Here is a 16635-nt window from a genome sequence, read left to right on the forward strand (position 1 = left end):
ATGTGTACTATGGTTACCAAGCACAGGGTCGTTACACGGGTCGCTGGTGGCTGATCTCTGATCGCTGTGGAGATCTGCCTGTTTGACAGCTCACCAGCGACCATCCAGCGATCGCTGCTAGGTCAGATCGCTGGTGGGATCGCTGGAGCGTCGCTTAGTGTGACGGTACCTTCAGGCTATGTGCGCACTAGAAAAATGACTTTTCTTCAGAAAAATCCACACCCTCTGGCAGAATACCAGAACGTTTTTGCCATGATTTGACGCGTTTTTGACATTGTTTTTCCGTGGGTTGTTACCATTATCTATGGCAAAAAGCGTAGGTACCTGCAGAAAAGAAGTGACATGCACATTAATTCTGCAGCAGAAATTCCGAGGGTAAATCCGCAGGTATAAAAAAAACGCAGTGTGCGCACAGCATTTTTTTTATACCCATAGGTTATACTGGGGAATGACTGCAGAAAGGTTAGACACATTTTCTGCAGCAAACCCGCGGCAAATCCGTGGTAAAATCCGAGGTAAATCCGCAGCGTGTTCACATAGCCTAAATTCCGTTATTCCCTTCAACATACTTCAGTTCCAGTCCCCAAATCCTTTTTTTCCTCACTGAACTTGCAATTGTCCAGGTTTATGTGGGGTAAGGCATGACCCAAGCTAAAGCTGACTACACTATACAGATCTAAGCAACAGGGAGGGGCGGCATTACCAGATTTTTACTTGTATTACCTGTCAGGCCAATTGAAAGCGCTGTCCTCATGGATGCCCGACTTCTATCTCCCAAACTCAGAAAGTCATCTTGCGCAAGCGGCGGGGACGAGCTGCTTAATTGGAATCCTGGAAACAGATAAACTAGGCTCATCTAAATTGTTACCGCTTCTCAGATTAGCAAGGCAGGTTTGGAGACAGACCAAGAACGGCTTATTTGCTGTCAGTGACATATATGAACAAACGTTCTGTTATCTTTCGACCAAATCCAGTCCCAGTTTAATGTTGCTAGATGTCACTTCTTTAGATATCTCCAGCTTAGAACAGCGATTAAACACCATATGCAGAACACGTCAAGGGCCACTTTAATAGCCTCTTATCCACTGATAGGGATTCTGCGTTCTCAGGGCCCTAAAGGACTGATCTCATCCCTGTATACCTTCTTACTAGCTGTAGGAAATGAGTCCCAGCCACTGACAGTCAGGGGGAAGTGGGAGCCGATAGTCCCGAACATGCGAGAGGATGACTGGAAGAAAAATTCTGGAGTCCCCAACTAAGGTCTCGCCTTCAATCAACAATAAGATGATCCAACTTTATGTAATACATCAGGCGTATCTAACCCCACTGAGATTGTTTAAAATGCATCATCGGGCGACTCCGGATTGTTTGCGGTGTCGTGGGGAGGATGCTGACTTTATTCACATGATTTGAGGGTGCCCGGAGATTGCCACCTTTTGGAGGGAGGTGATCTCAATCCTATCCTCCCTGGCCCTTTTTCCTATACCTCTTGACCCACTTTTATGCCTGTTTGGAGTCATGGATGAGGGGACATGGTCACATCATCACAAAATTGTGAATCCCTATTCATGGCCAGGAAACTCATAGCATTATGGTGGATGGTTAGCTCTCCCCCCTACGGTGCGAGCGTGGATGGAGTAAAGGGGGCTTTACACGCTACGACATCGCTAATGCAAAGTCGTTGGGGTCACGGAATTTGTGACGCACATCCGGCCGCATTAGCGATGCCGTTGCGTGTGACACCTATGAGCGATTTTGCATCGTCGCAAAAACGTTCAAAATCGCTCATCAGCGACATGGGGGTCCATTCTCGAATATCGTTACTGCAGCAGTAACGAAGTTGTCCCTCGTTCCTGCGGCAGCACACATTGCTCCGTGTGACACCGCAGGAACGAGGAACCTCTCCTTACCTGCCTCCCAGCCGCTATGCGGAAGGAAGGAGGTGGGTGGGATGTTACGTCCCGCTCATCTCCGCCCCTCCGCTTCTATTGGGCGGCAGTTCGGTGACGCTGCTGTGACGCTGAACGAACCGCCCCCTTAGAAAGGAGGCGTGTCGCCAGTCACAGCGACGTCGCCGGGCAGGTAAGTCCGTGTGACGGGTCTGGGCGATGTTGTGCGGCACGGGCAGCGATTTGCCCGTGTCGCACAACAGATGGGGGCGGGTACCCACGCTAGCGATATCAGTATCGATATCGCAGCGTGTAAAGCGGCCTTTAGTGAACGCAGTGCTTCCCTATAAGTGGACTGTGTACCAGAATAGAGGGTGCCCGGAGAAGTTCACTAAGGTATGGGAAATTTAGAACTCCTCCCCCTTGACAATGACTAATTAACTGCAGTCCTTTTGCCTCTAACTGGACTAAGCATGGTAATGATCCTGGACTGGTATTGTTTGAGAACATTCGGGTTGGCACCAGTCGGCAGAATTGGTTAACCATTGCTTATTGCTTTTTTTTTTGTTCTTGTTGTGACTATTATAGATTTAAGATATAGCAACTAAACAGTCTTCTTTTGTTTTATATCATCATACAAGCCTTGAGGTGAACGGCTATTTAACGATATGGTGTCATGCATGTTAAAAGGGCTTACACTGTTGGTCTACTGTAAACTTATGTGTACACATTTCGTAAGCCTTGGAATTGTATCTGTAAACCTACCTTGCTGTTTAATAAACAAGTTTTAAAAAAATTAAATAATTTTGAGCTCAAGCAACATTTTTGTAGTATAAACAATTTTATTCATTTTCACGGTCAACAATGTAAAACTCTGAAGTACTTGGGGTTTCAAGGTGTTCACCACACATTTTGATGAATTTATCGAGGGGGGTAGTTTCCAAATTGGGGTGACTTGAGGGGGGTTTCCATTGTATAAGCACATCAGAGGCTTTTCAAACACTGCATGGTGTTTGATTCCAGCCAATTTTGTGTTCCAAAAGTGAAATGGTGCTTTTTCCTTTCGGAGTCCTGCCATGTGTCCAAACAGTAATTTTCCACCACGTATGGGGTATTGCCTTAGTCAGGACAGAATACATTGCACAATAAATTGTATGGTGCAGTTTCTCTGTTATTTTTGGGAAAAGCAACATTTTGGGCTGAAGTAACATAAGAAAAAGAACATTTTCATTTCTTCCTTCCACATTGCTTTAGTTCCTGTGAAGCACCTGAATGGTTAATAAATTTGGTTAATAAATCTTGAATGTGGTTTTGAGCACTTTAAGGGGTGAAGTTTTTAGAATGGTGTCACTGTTGGGTGTTTTCTGTCACATAGGCTTCTCAAAGTCACTTCAAATGTGATGTGGTCACTAAGTAAAATGGTTTTGTGAATTTTGTTAGAAAGATGAGAAATTGATGATAAGCTTTGAAGCAGTCACGGGTGTGTCATGGGTGACAGACAGTCCTGTGGTGTCAAGATATAGAAAGTCACAGCATTTTCACTTTGCAAACTGCTCCCTGACCTATTATTTCTGCTTGGTTTTAATCCCTTTCCCTTTAGGACCCTGCGAAGTTCCTCAGCCTTTCAGCTGCTTTTCATCAGCACTTCCTTTGGTGTCTTTATATACCTTCACTTCCTATTACTTGGTGCTGGTGATAGCTCTTACCCTTTACAAGTCTTCAGTTCTCTCCGGTCGGCTTGCACACATCTGGAGAATATTTGTGGTTGTTGCAGTTCCTCTACCAAAATCATCTGGAGATAAGTTGTTTGTTCACTTTCCCCCTCTTTGTTATCCCTGTGTCTTCTTTAGTGCTTAGTGGGGTTGACCAAGAGCTCATTCCATTCGCTCCCTACCTAGGGCCTACTTCAGGGTCAGGTATCCAGCTCGGCGGATATGTGTGCAACCTGTCTAGGGTGGTGAGGGTAGTCAGGGCCCAACGGTAGGTTTGGTCAAAGGTTACAATCTCCCCCTTTCCCTAAACAAAGGGTTTTCTTTCCCTTACGCCGTTCACTTGGTCCTTCACCATACCTAAAGTGACAGAACTTATTTACAAAAAAATGATGTTTCAAAAATGGTGCTGATGTAAAGTGGACATGTGGCAAATGTTATTTATTAACTATTTTGTGTGACATAACTCTCTGGTATAAAAATTCATAGTATGAAAATTGCAACATTTTCACTAAATTTCTGATATTTTCACAAATAAACGCAAAAATATCATCCCAAGTTTACCATTAACATGAAGTGTAATATATATATATAAAAACAAACTCTCAGAATCACTGGGATACATTGAAGCGTTCCAGGGTTATAACCTGATAAAGTGAGACTGGTCAGAATTGAAAAAACGGACCCCGTCAGGAAGGTGAAAATTAGCTTCAGGGCGAAGGGGTTAACTATTTGACAACTTTACAAACATTTTTCACTTTCACAAACCTCCACATTAGGTCATACATATTAGCTTTACATGGTCATGTGCTTCATTAGGGGGATAAACCAGTTGGGAAATTTAAAAAGTCCAAATATCTGCCTGGTCACGTTCTCAAGAGTTAGATTAGTTTAGAAACAACATCTATTTTCATACATTTATTATAAAGTTATAATTTATACAAAGTACACAAGAAGTGATGTCAGATGCTGACCAGACTCCTCCCTAATAGAGTGGGGGACACAAAGCCAAAACATAGCGTGGAGTCACACGCTCAGGTGAGAATTCTGTTGGACAAGCCAGTTGATAGTTTCCAATAGATGAGACATCTGGTAATGTTGGGCGATATTCCGGAAGGCATCTACCTGCTCCATGAGAGCCTGCAAGTTAAAAATATAGTCATATAATGTGTATTTCTGAGATTCTAAACTCAACTTTAGTGATTAGTGCCAGGCAGCTGCCATCAAGAAAACTTAATTAATTTAGTGCATTAAAAAAAGGAATAGATGCTCATGAAAACAGTTATTTCTCTATATATGTCACGAGTGAGGGCACAATTTTGCTCCAGTTCATAATGGCATACTGGAGCTGAACTATAGCAAGTACAGAGGTTATTAAGGGAATGGATGAACAATAATAACAAGATAGGTTATTAGACTTGGGGTTATTAATTTCAGAAACTCAATCATGGAGTTTTTTCTTTCATCTGGATCAACATATTATAGGTTAAACTCTATGGATAATTTTATTAGACATTTATAAGTACCTTCATAGAAATTGTAAGACTGAAGTCTCCTGCACAGTTGCAGTATATGGGCATGTTTGCTTCTTTTACACCTTTACACTTCAAACAGATCTGGAAAAATACAATAAAAACACAATAAATACACAAATACCAACCAACCGATACAAAAACAACTAGGAGATTATACAAACTCACTAAATCTTGCAGCATAAAAGCCATCATCTTCTTCTGCAGAGCTTCCACTAATGATATTTCTATGTTGTCAGTGTCATACTCTGCCTGGCAGTTGGAACAAATCCACTGTGGCAGCACAGACCCATCCTGTAATGGTGATCAAAGGTAATAAAAGATAAACCACACCGATATAGTTAAAAAGAAATGCAAACAATAAAAACACAAACAACAAGCAGACCTGACTGAGCGAAGGATCCTTGCACAAGTCCAGGTCTCGGCAGAAATTACAGCTTCTGCAGATGATTTCGGGAAGTATGTAGGAGCGGCATGGATCTCGAAACTGTGCGTCTTCTGAGAATTCCCCAACATCAATAAGGCGCAATAGATCTCTTTTTAATTTGTTAACCTGGTTGGTTATGTTTGAATCCAGAGAGAGAACCTAAAGAGTCAAAATAGGAACATAATTCAGACAATCCAAAATACACCTTTTTCTCATTCAATTATGTGGGCATCTCGGTGGCTTGGTGGTTAGCGCATCAAGGACTTCTGCAATGAGTGTGGAGGAAACCGTAGTACCGAGAAAACCCACTCAAATATACAGTACAAAGATCTACTATTTAGATTGTGCATCTCAATGGGGACAGGGATAATGTGTGTAAAGCACTGTGGAATAGGGTGATGAAATAGTAAACTAATTAATATTCCATGCCAAGTACTCAGAAGTTTAAAGAGGTGGTACAGTGATAAACAGTGGATTTCCAGCAAGCAAATCCACAACGTGATATATATTGGCAAACTGCAAAGCCGCTCAAGTGGATGTCTGGTAAAAAATTATCAAAGTGAACTTTAGTTGGAAGGATTAAACTTTTAGCGGCAACTTCTCATTTTTCCAACAAAATGTTCAATTTTTTCTTAGGGACCACATCATATTTACAGTGGCTTTTAGGGGCCTATGACAGAAAATAACCTAACATGACACCATTCTAAAAACTGCACCCTTCAACCGCTGAAAAATGAAAACTTTACTTTTTGCCACAAAAATGTTACTATAGCCCCAAATATTGCACGTTCACAAGGGTAATAGGAGAAAATGCATTATATATGTTGTGCAATTTCCCCAGAGTACGCCAATACCCCCAAATGTGGTGAATACGACTGTTTGGGCACACAGCAGGGCTTGAAAGGATGGAGCGCCATTTGAGTTTTGGAGCACAAAATTGGCTGGAATCGTTAGTGTGTGCCATGTCGCGTTTGCAGAGCCCCTAATGTACATAAACATTGGAAACCCCCCACGTGTGACCCTATTTTGGAAACTAGACCCCTCAAATAATTGCTTCACAGAATTTTACGACATTGAACCGTGAAAATGAAAAAATATGTTCTTTCCCCACAATAATATTGTTTGAACCCCAAATTATTTCATTTTCACTAGCGTAGGGAGAGAAAATGGTCCCCCGAAAAACTTGTGCAGTTCCTCCTGAATAGGCGATACCCCATATGTTGTGGGAAACTACTGCTTGGACTCACTGCTGAGCTCCAAAAAGAATTTTGGAGTGCAGACTTTGACGGAATGGTCTATGGTCAGCATTATGCTTTTGGAGAGCTCCTTATGTACCTAAACAGTGGAAAGCCCCCACAAGTGACCCCATAATGCAATCTACACTCCTCAAGGAATTATCTAGAGGCTTAGTTATAGTAATGATACTAAAGTTTTTGGTTTTACTGGTGCACAAAGTAATATAGGTATGTGTAAGCTGTGTGGAGTACATCACACTATAAAAGGGTGATGTGTTAACAGGGTAAAACCAATGTTATCAATTAAATGGACGTGTGGTACTCTTTCCAGCAGTACTTAATGGAAAGGCCAGGTTTCTCAGGGCAAGTTTCACAATAGTAAATTGTGTCCTTTCATTTTCCCCTTTTGGAGCATACGCTGAGGTCTGCGTTCCTATCTTTCTCGCAATTTGGGGAATATCACCGGGAAAATGTTGACCTGGTGCAATACAGGCACTATCCATTTCAGAAGTACTGCGACCCTCATCTTCCTGACTGTCAAACATTAGTGCCAGATGACTACCTCCTGAAACTGAAGGAAGGTCCCCGTATTGCCTGCACATCGAAAGAGTACAAATACATTGTACAGTGTCATCTGTACAATGTGCACGGCCAACTTTTTGGCTTTTCACATGGCACTGTATGGTTTGGAGACCAGATCTGAGAGATCTACACCCCCATTTATTATGATCCAGGACAATCTAACTTTGGGACTTCTGATATGGTACCTTCAACAGTGACAAGGGAGCTGTTGTCATGGTGTATTGTGTTCAAGATAAGGACATCCCCTCTTGTTCTTATACTTGACAACCAGCACAATGTCGCTGCACTGTCACACTTTCTCAGCAGTTGGCCAATTACTGGCTTAGGGAGGCATCTCTGATTTTTGTCATATGGTGCCGCATGCAACTGTACTTCTGGCAGAACGGGACTTGAAAAGTGGGATGCTGGTGTAAACGTTATCTACGTGGATGTGATAACCCTTAATCAGTAGTGGATGCACCCAATCTCTCACAATTTTTCACTCACCCCAAGGACAGGGAGTCATTCAGGTGGGTGAAGCTGTCCTTCTCTTCTTGTACCCCAAATGTATTCTCGCACAGGTAATATAGTTCAATTCTGTTCCTTACCCTTTTTCTGGGCAAGTATTGTCGGAATTTTAGCCTCCCTTTGAAATGAGCCAAAGATTCATCTATACCGATGAATTATGAAGGGGGGGGGTTGGATGCTCAGTACAACTGAAATTGAGGTGTGCACAAAAGATGCATACACAAAAGGCGCAAAAGAAAACAAAAAAGTATGCAAAAAATGCAACTGGGGAGTGGGGGTGGGGAATACTGGAACATGAATTTAGGAACTGCTGCAACGATTAGATATGGCACAAGGAGAAGCACACAGCACAGCAGACACAGAACAGAGATCGCAGGAGACAGGTGAACCAACAGTATCGTACTGGCCATTAAGTACATATTTCTAAAACATTAGCACTGAGGGGCTCTGCGCAACTGCTCTGCATGCCAGTTTTAAAGATAGCATGCAGAGCGATAATCAGCGTCTTAAATTAACTCCCTCTTGGCGCCGATTGGTCAGTAATTAGCCAATTAGTGCCAAAAGGGTTAATAAACACGGGTGACGCGGCGATAACCCTATCAATTTTGACTTTTTTTTTTTAACAAACTTTATTGTAAAATGCTGTGAATGATTGGTCAGAATTGCCCAGCTCTCCTAGACTTACATTGAGTTGTGACTTCCGCATCACCCAGCAAACACTGGAGTGCTCTGGCCGGTCACGGGATATTACAGCACAGGACTGCAATTCTTTGAGGTAAAATATTTAAAAAAAACAAAAAAGCAAAACAAAAACAACCACGTAAATGCTTCACCTCACAAAAAGAATCAGCTATGACCCAGGGCCGTAATATCTTTATACTTTCTTTTGTGTCCTCCCCAGCCCAGGAGAAGTGGTATGATCAGACCATGTCCCTGTACAGTCAGACACAGCCATTACACAGTACATAGCAGGGGCACATATACCATGTTTTTCCAAAAATAAGCCTTCTCCCAAAAATAAACCCTAGCAGGAATTTTCAGCAAGGCTTAAATATAAGCCCTGCCCCGAAAGAAGGGAATTTTGTTTACTTACCGTAAATTCCTTTTCTTCTAGCTCCAATTGGGAGACCCAGACAATTGGGTGTATAGCTTCTGCCTCCGGAGGCCACACAAAGTATTACACTTAAAAGTGTAAAGCCCCTCCCCTTCTGCCTATACACCCCCTGTGCCTCACGGGCTCCTCAGTTTTGGTGCAAAAGCAAGAAGGAGGAAAAGTTATAAATTGGTTTAAAGTAAATTCAATCCGAAGAAATTTCGGAGAACTGAAACCATTCAACATGAACAACATGTGTACACAAAGAACAACAGCCCGAAGGGAACAGGGGCGGGTGCTGGGTCTCCCAATTGGAGCTAGAAGAAAAGGAATTTACGGTAAGTAAACAAAATTCCCTTCTTCTTTGTCGCTCCATTGGGAGACCCAGACAATTGGGACATCCAAAAGCAGTCCCTGGGTGGGTAAAGTAAAACCTCGTAATAGAGCCGTAAAACGGCCCCTTCCTACAGGTGGGCAACCGCCGCCTGAAGGACTCGCCTACCTAGGCTGGCATCTGCCGAAGCATAGGTATGCACCTGATAGTGTTTCGTGAAAGTGTGCAGGCTCGACCAGGTAGCTGCCTGACACACCTGCTGAGCCGTAGCCTGGTGCCGCAAAGCCCAGGACGCACCCACGGCTCTGGTAGAATGGGCCCTCAGCCCTGAGGGAACCGGAAGCCCAGAAGATCGGTAAGCTTCGAGAATTGGTTCCTTGATCCACCGAGCCAGGGTTGATTTGGAAGCCTGTGACCCTTTACGCTGGCCAGCGACAAGGACAAAGAGTGCATCCGAGCGGCGCAGGGGCGCCGTACGAGAAATGTAGAGTCTGAGTGCTCTCACCAGATCTAACAAGTGCAAATCCCGTTCACATTGGTGAACTGGATGAGGACAAAAAGAGGGTAAGGAGATATCCTGATTGAGATGAAAGGGGGATACCACCTTAGGGAGAAATTCCGGAACCGGACGCAGAACCACCTTGTCCTGGTGAAAAACCAGGAAAGGGGCTTTGCATGACAGCGCTGCTAGCTCAGACACTCTCCGAAGTGATGTGACTGCTACTAGGAAGGCCACTTTCTGCGAAAGGCGTGAGAGAGCAATATCCCTCATTGGCTCGAAAGGTGGTTTCTGAAGAGCCATCAGCACCCTGTTCAGATCCCAGGGTTCTAACGGCCGCTTGTAAGGAGGGACTATGTGACAAACCCCCTGCAGGAACGTGCGTACCTGTGGAAGTCTGGCTAGGCGCTTCTGAAAAAACACAGAGAGCGCTGAGACTTGTCCCTTAAGGGAGCCGAGCGACAAACCTTTTTCCATTCCGGATTGAAGGAAGGAAAGAAAAGTGGGCAAGGCAAATGGCCAGGGAGAAAAACCCTGATCAGAGCACCAAGATAAGAATATCCTCCACGTCCTGTGGTAGATCTTGGCGGACGTTGGTTTCCTAGCCTGTCTCATAGTGGCAATGACCTCTTGAGATAACCCTGAAGACGCTAGGATCCAGGACTCAATGGCCACAAAGTCAGGTTGAGGGCCGCAGAATTCAGATGGAAAAATGGCCCTTGAGACAGCAAGTCTGGTCGGTCTGGTAGTGCCCACGGTTGGCCCACCGTGAGATGCCACAGATCCGGGTACCACGACCTCCTCGGCCAGTCTGGAGCGACGAGGATGGCGCGGCGGCAGTCGGACCTGATCTTGCGTAACACTCTGGGCAACAGTGCCAGAGGAGGAAACACATAAGGGAGTTGAAACTGCGACCAATCCTGAACTAAGGCGTCTGCCGCCAGATCTCTGTGATCTTGAGACCGTGCCATGAATGTCGGGACCTTGTTGTTGTGCCGGGACGCCACTAGGTCGACGTCCGGCATCCCCCAGCGGCAACAGATCTCCTGAAACACGTCCGGGTGAAGGGACCATTCCCCTGCGTCCATGCCCTGGCGACTGAGAAAGTCTGCTTCCCAGTTTTCTACGCCCGGGATGTGAACTGCGGATATGGTGGAGGCTGTGGCTTCCACCCATAGCAGAATCCGCCGGACTTCCTGGAAGGCTTGCCGACTGCGTGTTCCGCCTTGGTGGTTGATGTATGCCACCGCTGTGGAGTTGTCCGACTGAATTCGGATCTGCTTGCCTTCCAGCCACGGCTGGAACGCCTTTAGTGCAAGATACACTGCCCTTATCTCCAGAACATTGATCTGAAGGGAGGACTCTGGCTGAGTCCAAGTACCCTGAGCCCTGTGGTGGAGAAAGACCGCTCCCCACCCTGACAGGCTCGCGTCTGTCGTGACCACAGCCCAGGATGGGGGCAGGAAGGATTTCCCCTTTACAGAGAAGTGGGAAGAAGCCACCACTGAAGGGAAGCCTTGGCTGCCCGAGAAAGGGAGACGTTCCTGTCGAGGGACGTCGACTTCCTGTCCCATTTGCGGAGAATGTCCCATTGAAGTGGACGCAGATAAAACTGCGCAAAAGGAACTGCCTCCATTGCTGCTACCATCTTCCCTAGGAAGTGCATGAGGCGCCTCAAGGGGTGTGACTGGCCTTGAAGGAGAGATTGCACCCCTGTCTGTAGTGAACGCTGTTTGTCCAGCGGAAGCTTCACTATCGCTGAGAGAGTATGAAACTCCATGCCAAGATATGTCAGTGATTGGGCCGGTGTCAGATTTGACTTTGGAAAATTGATGATCCACCCGAAACTCTGGAGAGTCTCCAGAGCAATGTTCAGGCTGTGTTGGTATGCCACTTGAGAGGGTGCTTTGACCAGCAGATCGTCTAAGTAAGGGATCACCGAGTGTCCCTGAGAGTGCAGAACCGCTACTACTGTTGCCATGACCTTGGTGAAGACCCGTGGGGCTGTCGCCAGGCCGAAAGGCAGTGCCACGAACTGAAGGTGTTCGTCCCCTATGGCGAAACGCAGGAAGCGCTGATGCTCTGGAGCAATCGGTACGTGGAGATAAGCATCTTTGATGTCGATTGATGCTAGGAAATCTCCTTGGGACATTTTGGCGATGACGGAGCGGAGCGATTCCATCCGGAACCGCCTGGTTTTTACGTGTTTGTTGAGCAGTTTTAGGTCCAGAACAGGACGGAAGGATCCGTCCTTTTTCGGCACCACGAACAAGTTGGAGTAAAAACCGTGACCCTGTTGCTGAAAAGGAACAGGGATCACCACTCCTTCTGCCTTCAGAGTGCACACCGCCTGAAGAAGAGCATCGGCTCGCTCGGGGGGCGGAGATGTTCTGAAGAATCGAGTCGGAGGACGAGAGCGGAACTCTATCCTGTAACCGTGAGACAGAATGTCTCTCACCCAACGGTCTTTTACCTGTGGCAGCCAGGCGTCGCAAAAGCGGGAAAGCCTGCCACCGACCGAGGATGCGGTGTGAGGAGGCCGAAAGTCATGAGGAGGCCGCTTTGGGAGCGGTTCCTCCGGCGGTCTTTTTAGGACGTGACTTAGACCGCCATGAATCGGAGTTCCTCTGATCCTTCTGAGGCCTTTTGGACGAGGAGAATTGAGACCTGCCCGCGGACCGAAAGGACCGAAACCTCGATTGTACCTTCCGTGGTTGAGGTCTGTTTGGTTTGGACTGGGGTAAGGATGAGTCCTTTCCCTTGGATTGTTTAATGATTTCATCCAATCGCTCACCAAACAGGCGGTCGCCAGAAAATGGCAAACCGGTTAAGAACCTTTTGGAAGCAGAGTCTGCCTTCCATTCCCGTAGCCACATGGCCCTGCGGACTGCCACCGAATTGGCGGATGCTACCGCCGTACGGCACGCAGAGTCCAGGACAGCATTAATGGCGTAGGACGCAAACGCCGACGCCTGAGAAGTTAAGGACACCACTTGCGGAGCAGACGTACGTGTGACTGCATTAATCTGCGCATGACAAGCTGAGATAGCTTGGAGTGCCCATACGGCTGCGAATGCTGGAGCAAAAGACGCGCCGATAGCTTCATAGATGGATTTCAACCAGAGCTCCATCTGTCTGTCAGTGGCATCTTTGAGTGAAGCCCCATCTTCCACTGCAACTATGGATCTAGCCGCCAGTCTGGAGACTGGAGTATCCACCTTGGGACACTGAGCCCAGCCCTTGACAACGTCAGGGGGGAAGGGATAACGTGTATCCTTAAGGCGCTTGGAAAAGCGCTTATCTGGACAAGCTCAGTGTTTCTGGACTGCCTCTCTGAAGTCAGAGTGATCCAGAAACGTACTCATTGTACGCTTGGGAAACCTGAAATGGAATTTCTCCTGCTGAGAAGCTGACTCCTCAATTGGAGGAGCTGGGGGAGAAATATCCAACACCTGATTGATGGTCGCTATAATGTCATTCACTATGGCGTCACCTTCAGGTGTATCTAGGTTGAGAGCGGCCTCAGGATCAGAATCCTGATCTGCTACCTCCGCTTCATCATCCAGAGAGTCGTCCTGCTGAGACCCTGAACAGTGTGATGAAGTCGAGGGGACTTCCCAGCGAGCCCGCTTAGGCGGCCTGGGACTGCGGTCCGTGTCAGAGACCTCACCCTGGGACCTATGGTTCACCCCAGGAGCACTTTGCTGCTCCAACTGAGGGGGGCCTGGGGTCAATGATTCAACAGTGCCCGGGGCCTGAGTCGCCGGTCTGGACTGTAAGGCTTCTAGTATCTTAGCAGACCATTTATCCATACTCTCAGACAGTTTGTCAGCAAATACTGCAAACTCCGTCCCTGTCACCTGGACAGTGGTAGCAGGTGGTTCCCCCTGGGCCACCAGTAGCAGAGGCTCCGGCTGAGTAAGTGCCACAGGGGCCGAGCATTGCACACAATGAGGGTCGGTGGAACCTGCCGGTAGTATAGCCGCACATGAGGTACAGGTTGCAAAGTAAGCCTGTGCTTTGGCACCCTTGCTTTTTGCGGACGACATGCTGTTGTCTCCTCTGAGTACAATCCAGGAGGGTATATAGCCAAAAATCAACAGTGCGACCGTACAGTGTAAATGTATAGCATATAAGCATATATATATATGTACACTTCGGCACTCAGTGGGGCCAGCACCACAGGTGCTGCTTACCGACCGCTCAAAGCGGTTGTGTGATCACCAGATTCCCTGCCTGGGCCTCCCAGAGCCGTGTTGTCTCTCCTCTCCAGCGTCAGAAGTGCTGACAGGAATGGCTGCCGGCGTTCTGTGGGGAGGAGGGGGCCGTGGGCGTGCCCTAGAAAGTGCGGGAATCTGATGCCCCACTGTGCTGAGTGAGGGGGGAGGAGGATACAAAGTATGCTCCAGCCCTCAGCGCTGACGTCCTGTGCAGCGTCCCGCCCTTCCCCTGACTGGCAGGCCTGGGGGCGGGAATATGCGATACTAGGCCGCAGAAGCCGGGGACTAAAGTTATAAGCGCGGCCGGCAAATAAGCGCGGTCGGCGCGGTAGTCCCCGGCGCACTAACACACCCAGCAGTGCTGCAGTGTGTATGGCACAAGCGCTCCATGCGCGGTCCCCCACGGGGACACAGAGTACCTCACAGTAGCAGGGCCTTGTCCCTGACGATACCCGGCTCCTGTCCAGCAGATTCCCCAGGGGCTGCGGAGGGAGCACGGTCCCAGTGCCTGGAGACCGATTAGGATCCCACTTCACCCAGAGCCCATTAAGGGATGGGGAAGGAAAACAGCATGTGGCTCCTGCCTATGTACCCGCAATGGGTACCTCAACCTTAACAACACCGCCGACCAGAGTGGGGTGAGAAGGGAGCATGCTGGGGGCCCTGTTATGGGCCCTCTTTTCTTCCATCCGACATAGTCAGCAGCTGCTGCTGACTAAGATGTGGAGCTATGCGTGGATGTCAGCCTCCTTCGCACAAAGCATAAAAACTGAGGAGCCCGTGAGGCACGGGGGGTGTATAGGCAGAAGGGGAGGGGCTTTACACTTTTAAGTGTAATACTTTGTGTGGCCTCCGGAGGCAGAAGCTATACACCCAATTGTCTGGGTCTCCCAATGGAGCGACAAAGAAATAAGCCCTAGTCGCTGTTCATTAATGAAGTGTCCGAGGAAGAGTCCTGGGATCATTACATGACAATACTCCTCAGAGAGGCATTGTTTCTGGCTAGGAAATTATTAGCTCTGAGGTGGATGGGAGATTCGAATCCAACTGTGCGGTCCTGGGTTAAACTAGTCAATGCAACCATAGTCTATGAGCGGGTGGTATATTATAATAGGGGGTGCCCGGGAAAATTTAACAAAATCTGGGGTTTGTGGAATTCTTCTCCAGACACACTTGCGGAGGTTTGAGGGAGATTATGCGGTTAATGGTGGTTCCCGTTAGATATTGGGATATGAAACACTGTCCAACGGTATATTGAGATATAATAATAAAATGTGGCTGTTGTTGTTGTTCTTTCTTTCTTCCTTTTTCTCTTCCTCTTTCTAGCTTGTTTTCAAAATATGGTCATGCTGATAGAGCTGTTCTTATGCTCAATGTAAAATTATATATATATGCAAATGATAAGAAATATGGATAATAACATTGCTCTATTTTAAGTGCTAAAGATATTATGGACTTTATATGACTGTTCATAGTTATATTCAAATATTACTATCTATATACTGAGCTATTTTTATATGGCAAATGTCAGTTGTACCATGTTTGAAATTGTTAATAAAGCGAAGTTAAAAAAAAAATAACGAAGTGTCCATGCAGGTAAAAAAGTTACAGATACCGCAGAATACTTCATTATAGAAAGCAGACACACCACAATCATACTCACCAGACACCGAGCACAGAGGACCTGCAGTGGATCGCACCCCTGCACACATCCGATCTCACACACACAAACAAACATTGGATCACACACACTCACCACATCCAGAGACACCGATTTCTTCTCGCTTGTAGAATCCTGAGAGGCTGTGATCTGCTGTGTGTGTGTGTGTGTGTGTGTGTGTGTGTGTGTGTGTGTGTGTGTGTATGTATGTGTATGTGTGTCAGCCAGAAGCAGGAGAGGACAGAATGCAGCACCCACCGGAGATCACAGGGAAGACCTGGGAGCCATGCAGACATCCAGGTCTGGTAAGTATGAGTCTCCTGGGAAGTGGGGGGGGGTCTGCTTTTTGAGTGGTAAACTTACCCCCAACCATGTTTCTCGAAGAATAAGACCTCCTCCAAAAATAAGCCGTAGTGCTTTTTTGGGGGGCAAAAACAGTATAAGACAGTGTCTTATTTTTGGAAGAACACGGTAGATTATCTCTGCACAGGAACATATTTTTTTACAACGCATTCAACTGTAGAATTTATTATTATTCGAAGATCGCATTGATCAACTATAAATTAAATATGTTCATGGGAAAACCCCTTTAAGCATGTAACATATTTAAAAATAAAAACGTTTTTTCCTTACCACATTTCGCGAGATTTCTCAACTAATAACCAGCTGTGTGCTAGCGAGAATGTAAGTACATTTCTCATTACTAAAGCTTCTTTTTCGGTTTTACTATGTGAGCATAATAAATCATCTGTATTCATGAGCAAAAGTATAAACCCAAAACCACAAGAGGAAGGGGAGTAACCGATAACAGAAACATGGCGACTAGAAAACCACTTCTATCTATTATCTGCACTTCATACACAAAGCTTCCAGGACATGTAGAACACACTTTCCGCCATTTATACAAGATCTGAAACTTCTGTATCTTCCATACTTCCCAACTTTTGA

The 16635-nt window shown here is 46.4% G+C and overlaps 1 protein-coding gene across 1 annotated transcript in view; it reads right to left on the reverse strand.

The window, feature by feature from the left end:
* Positions 1-2745: 2745 nt before the first annotated feature.
* The window catches only part of POLE (DNA polymerase epsilon, catalytic subunit), a 239812-nt gene continuing 225922 nt past the window's right edge, over positions 2746-16635 (reverse strand). The window contains exons 46-49 of the mRNA XM_075319950.1: positions 5516-5716; positions 5299-5424; positions 5125-5214; positions 2746-4738 (exon numbers count right to left, since the gene is read on the reverse strand). Coding sequence (XP_075176065.1) covers positions 4625-4738; positions 5125-5214; positions 5299-5424; positions 5516-5716 — 531 coding nt within the window. The 3' untranslated portion in view covers positions 2746-4624. The remainder of the gene's footprint in view (positions 4739-5124; positions 5215-5298; positions 5425-5515; positions 5717-16635) is intronic.

The sequence above is a fragment of the Anomaloglossus baeobatrachus genome, chromosome 1 (genome assembly GCF_048569485.1).
Source record: "Anomaloglossus baeobatrachus isolate aAnoBae1 chromosome 1, aAnoBae1.hap1, whole genome shotgun sequence".
Taxonomy (NCBI): domain Eukaryota; kingdom Metazoa; phylum Chordata; class Amphibia; order Anura; family Aromobatidae; genus Anomaloglossus; species Anomaloglossus baeobatrachus.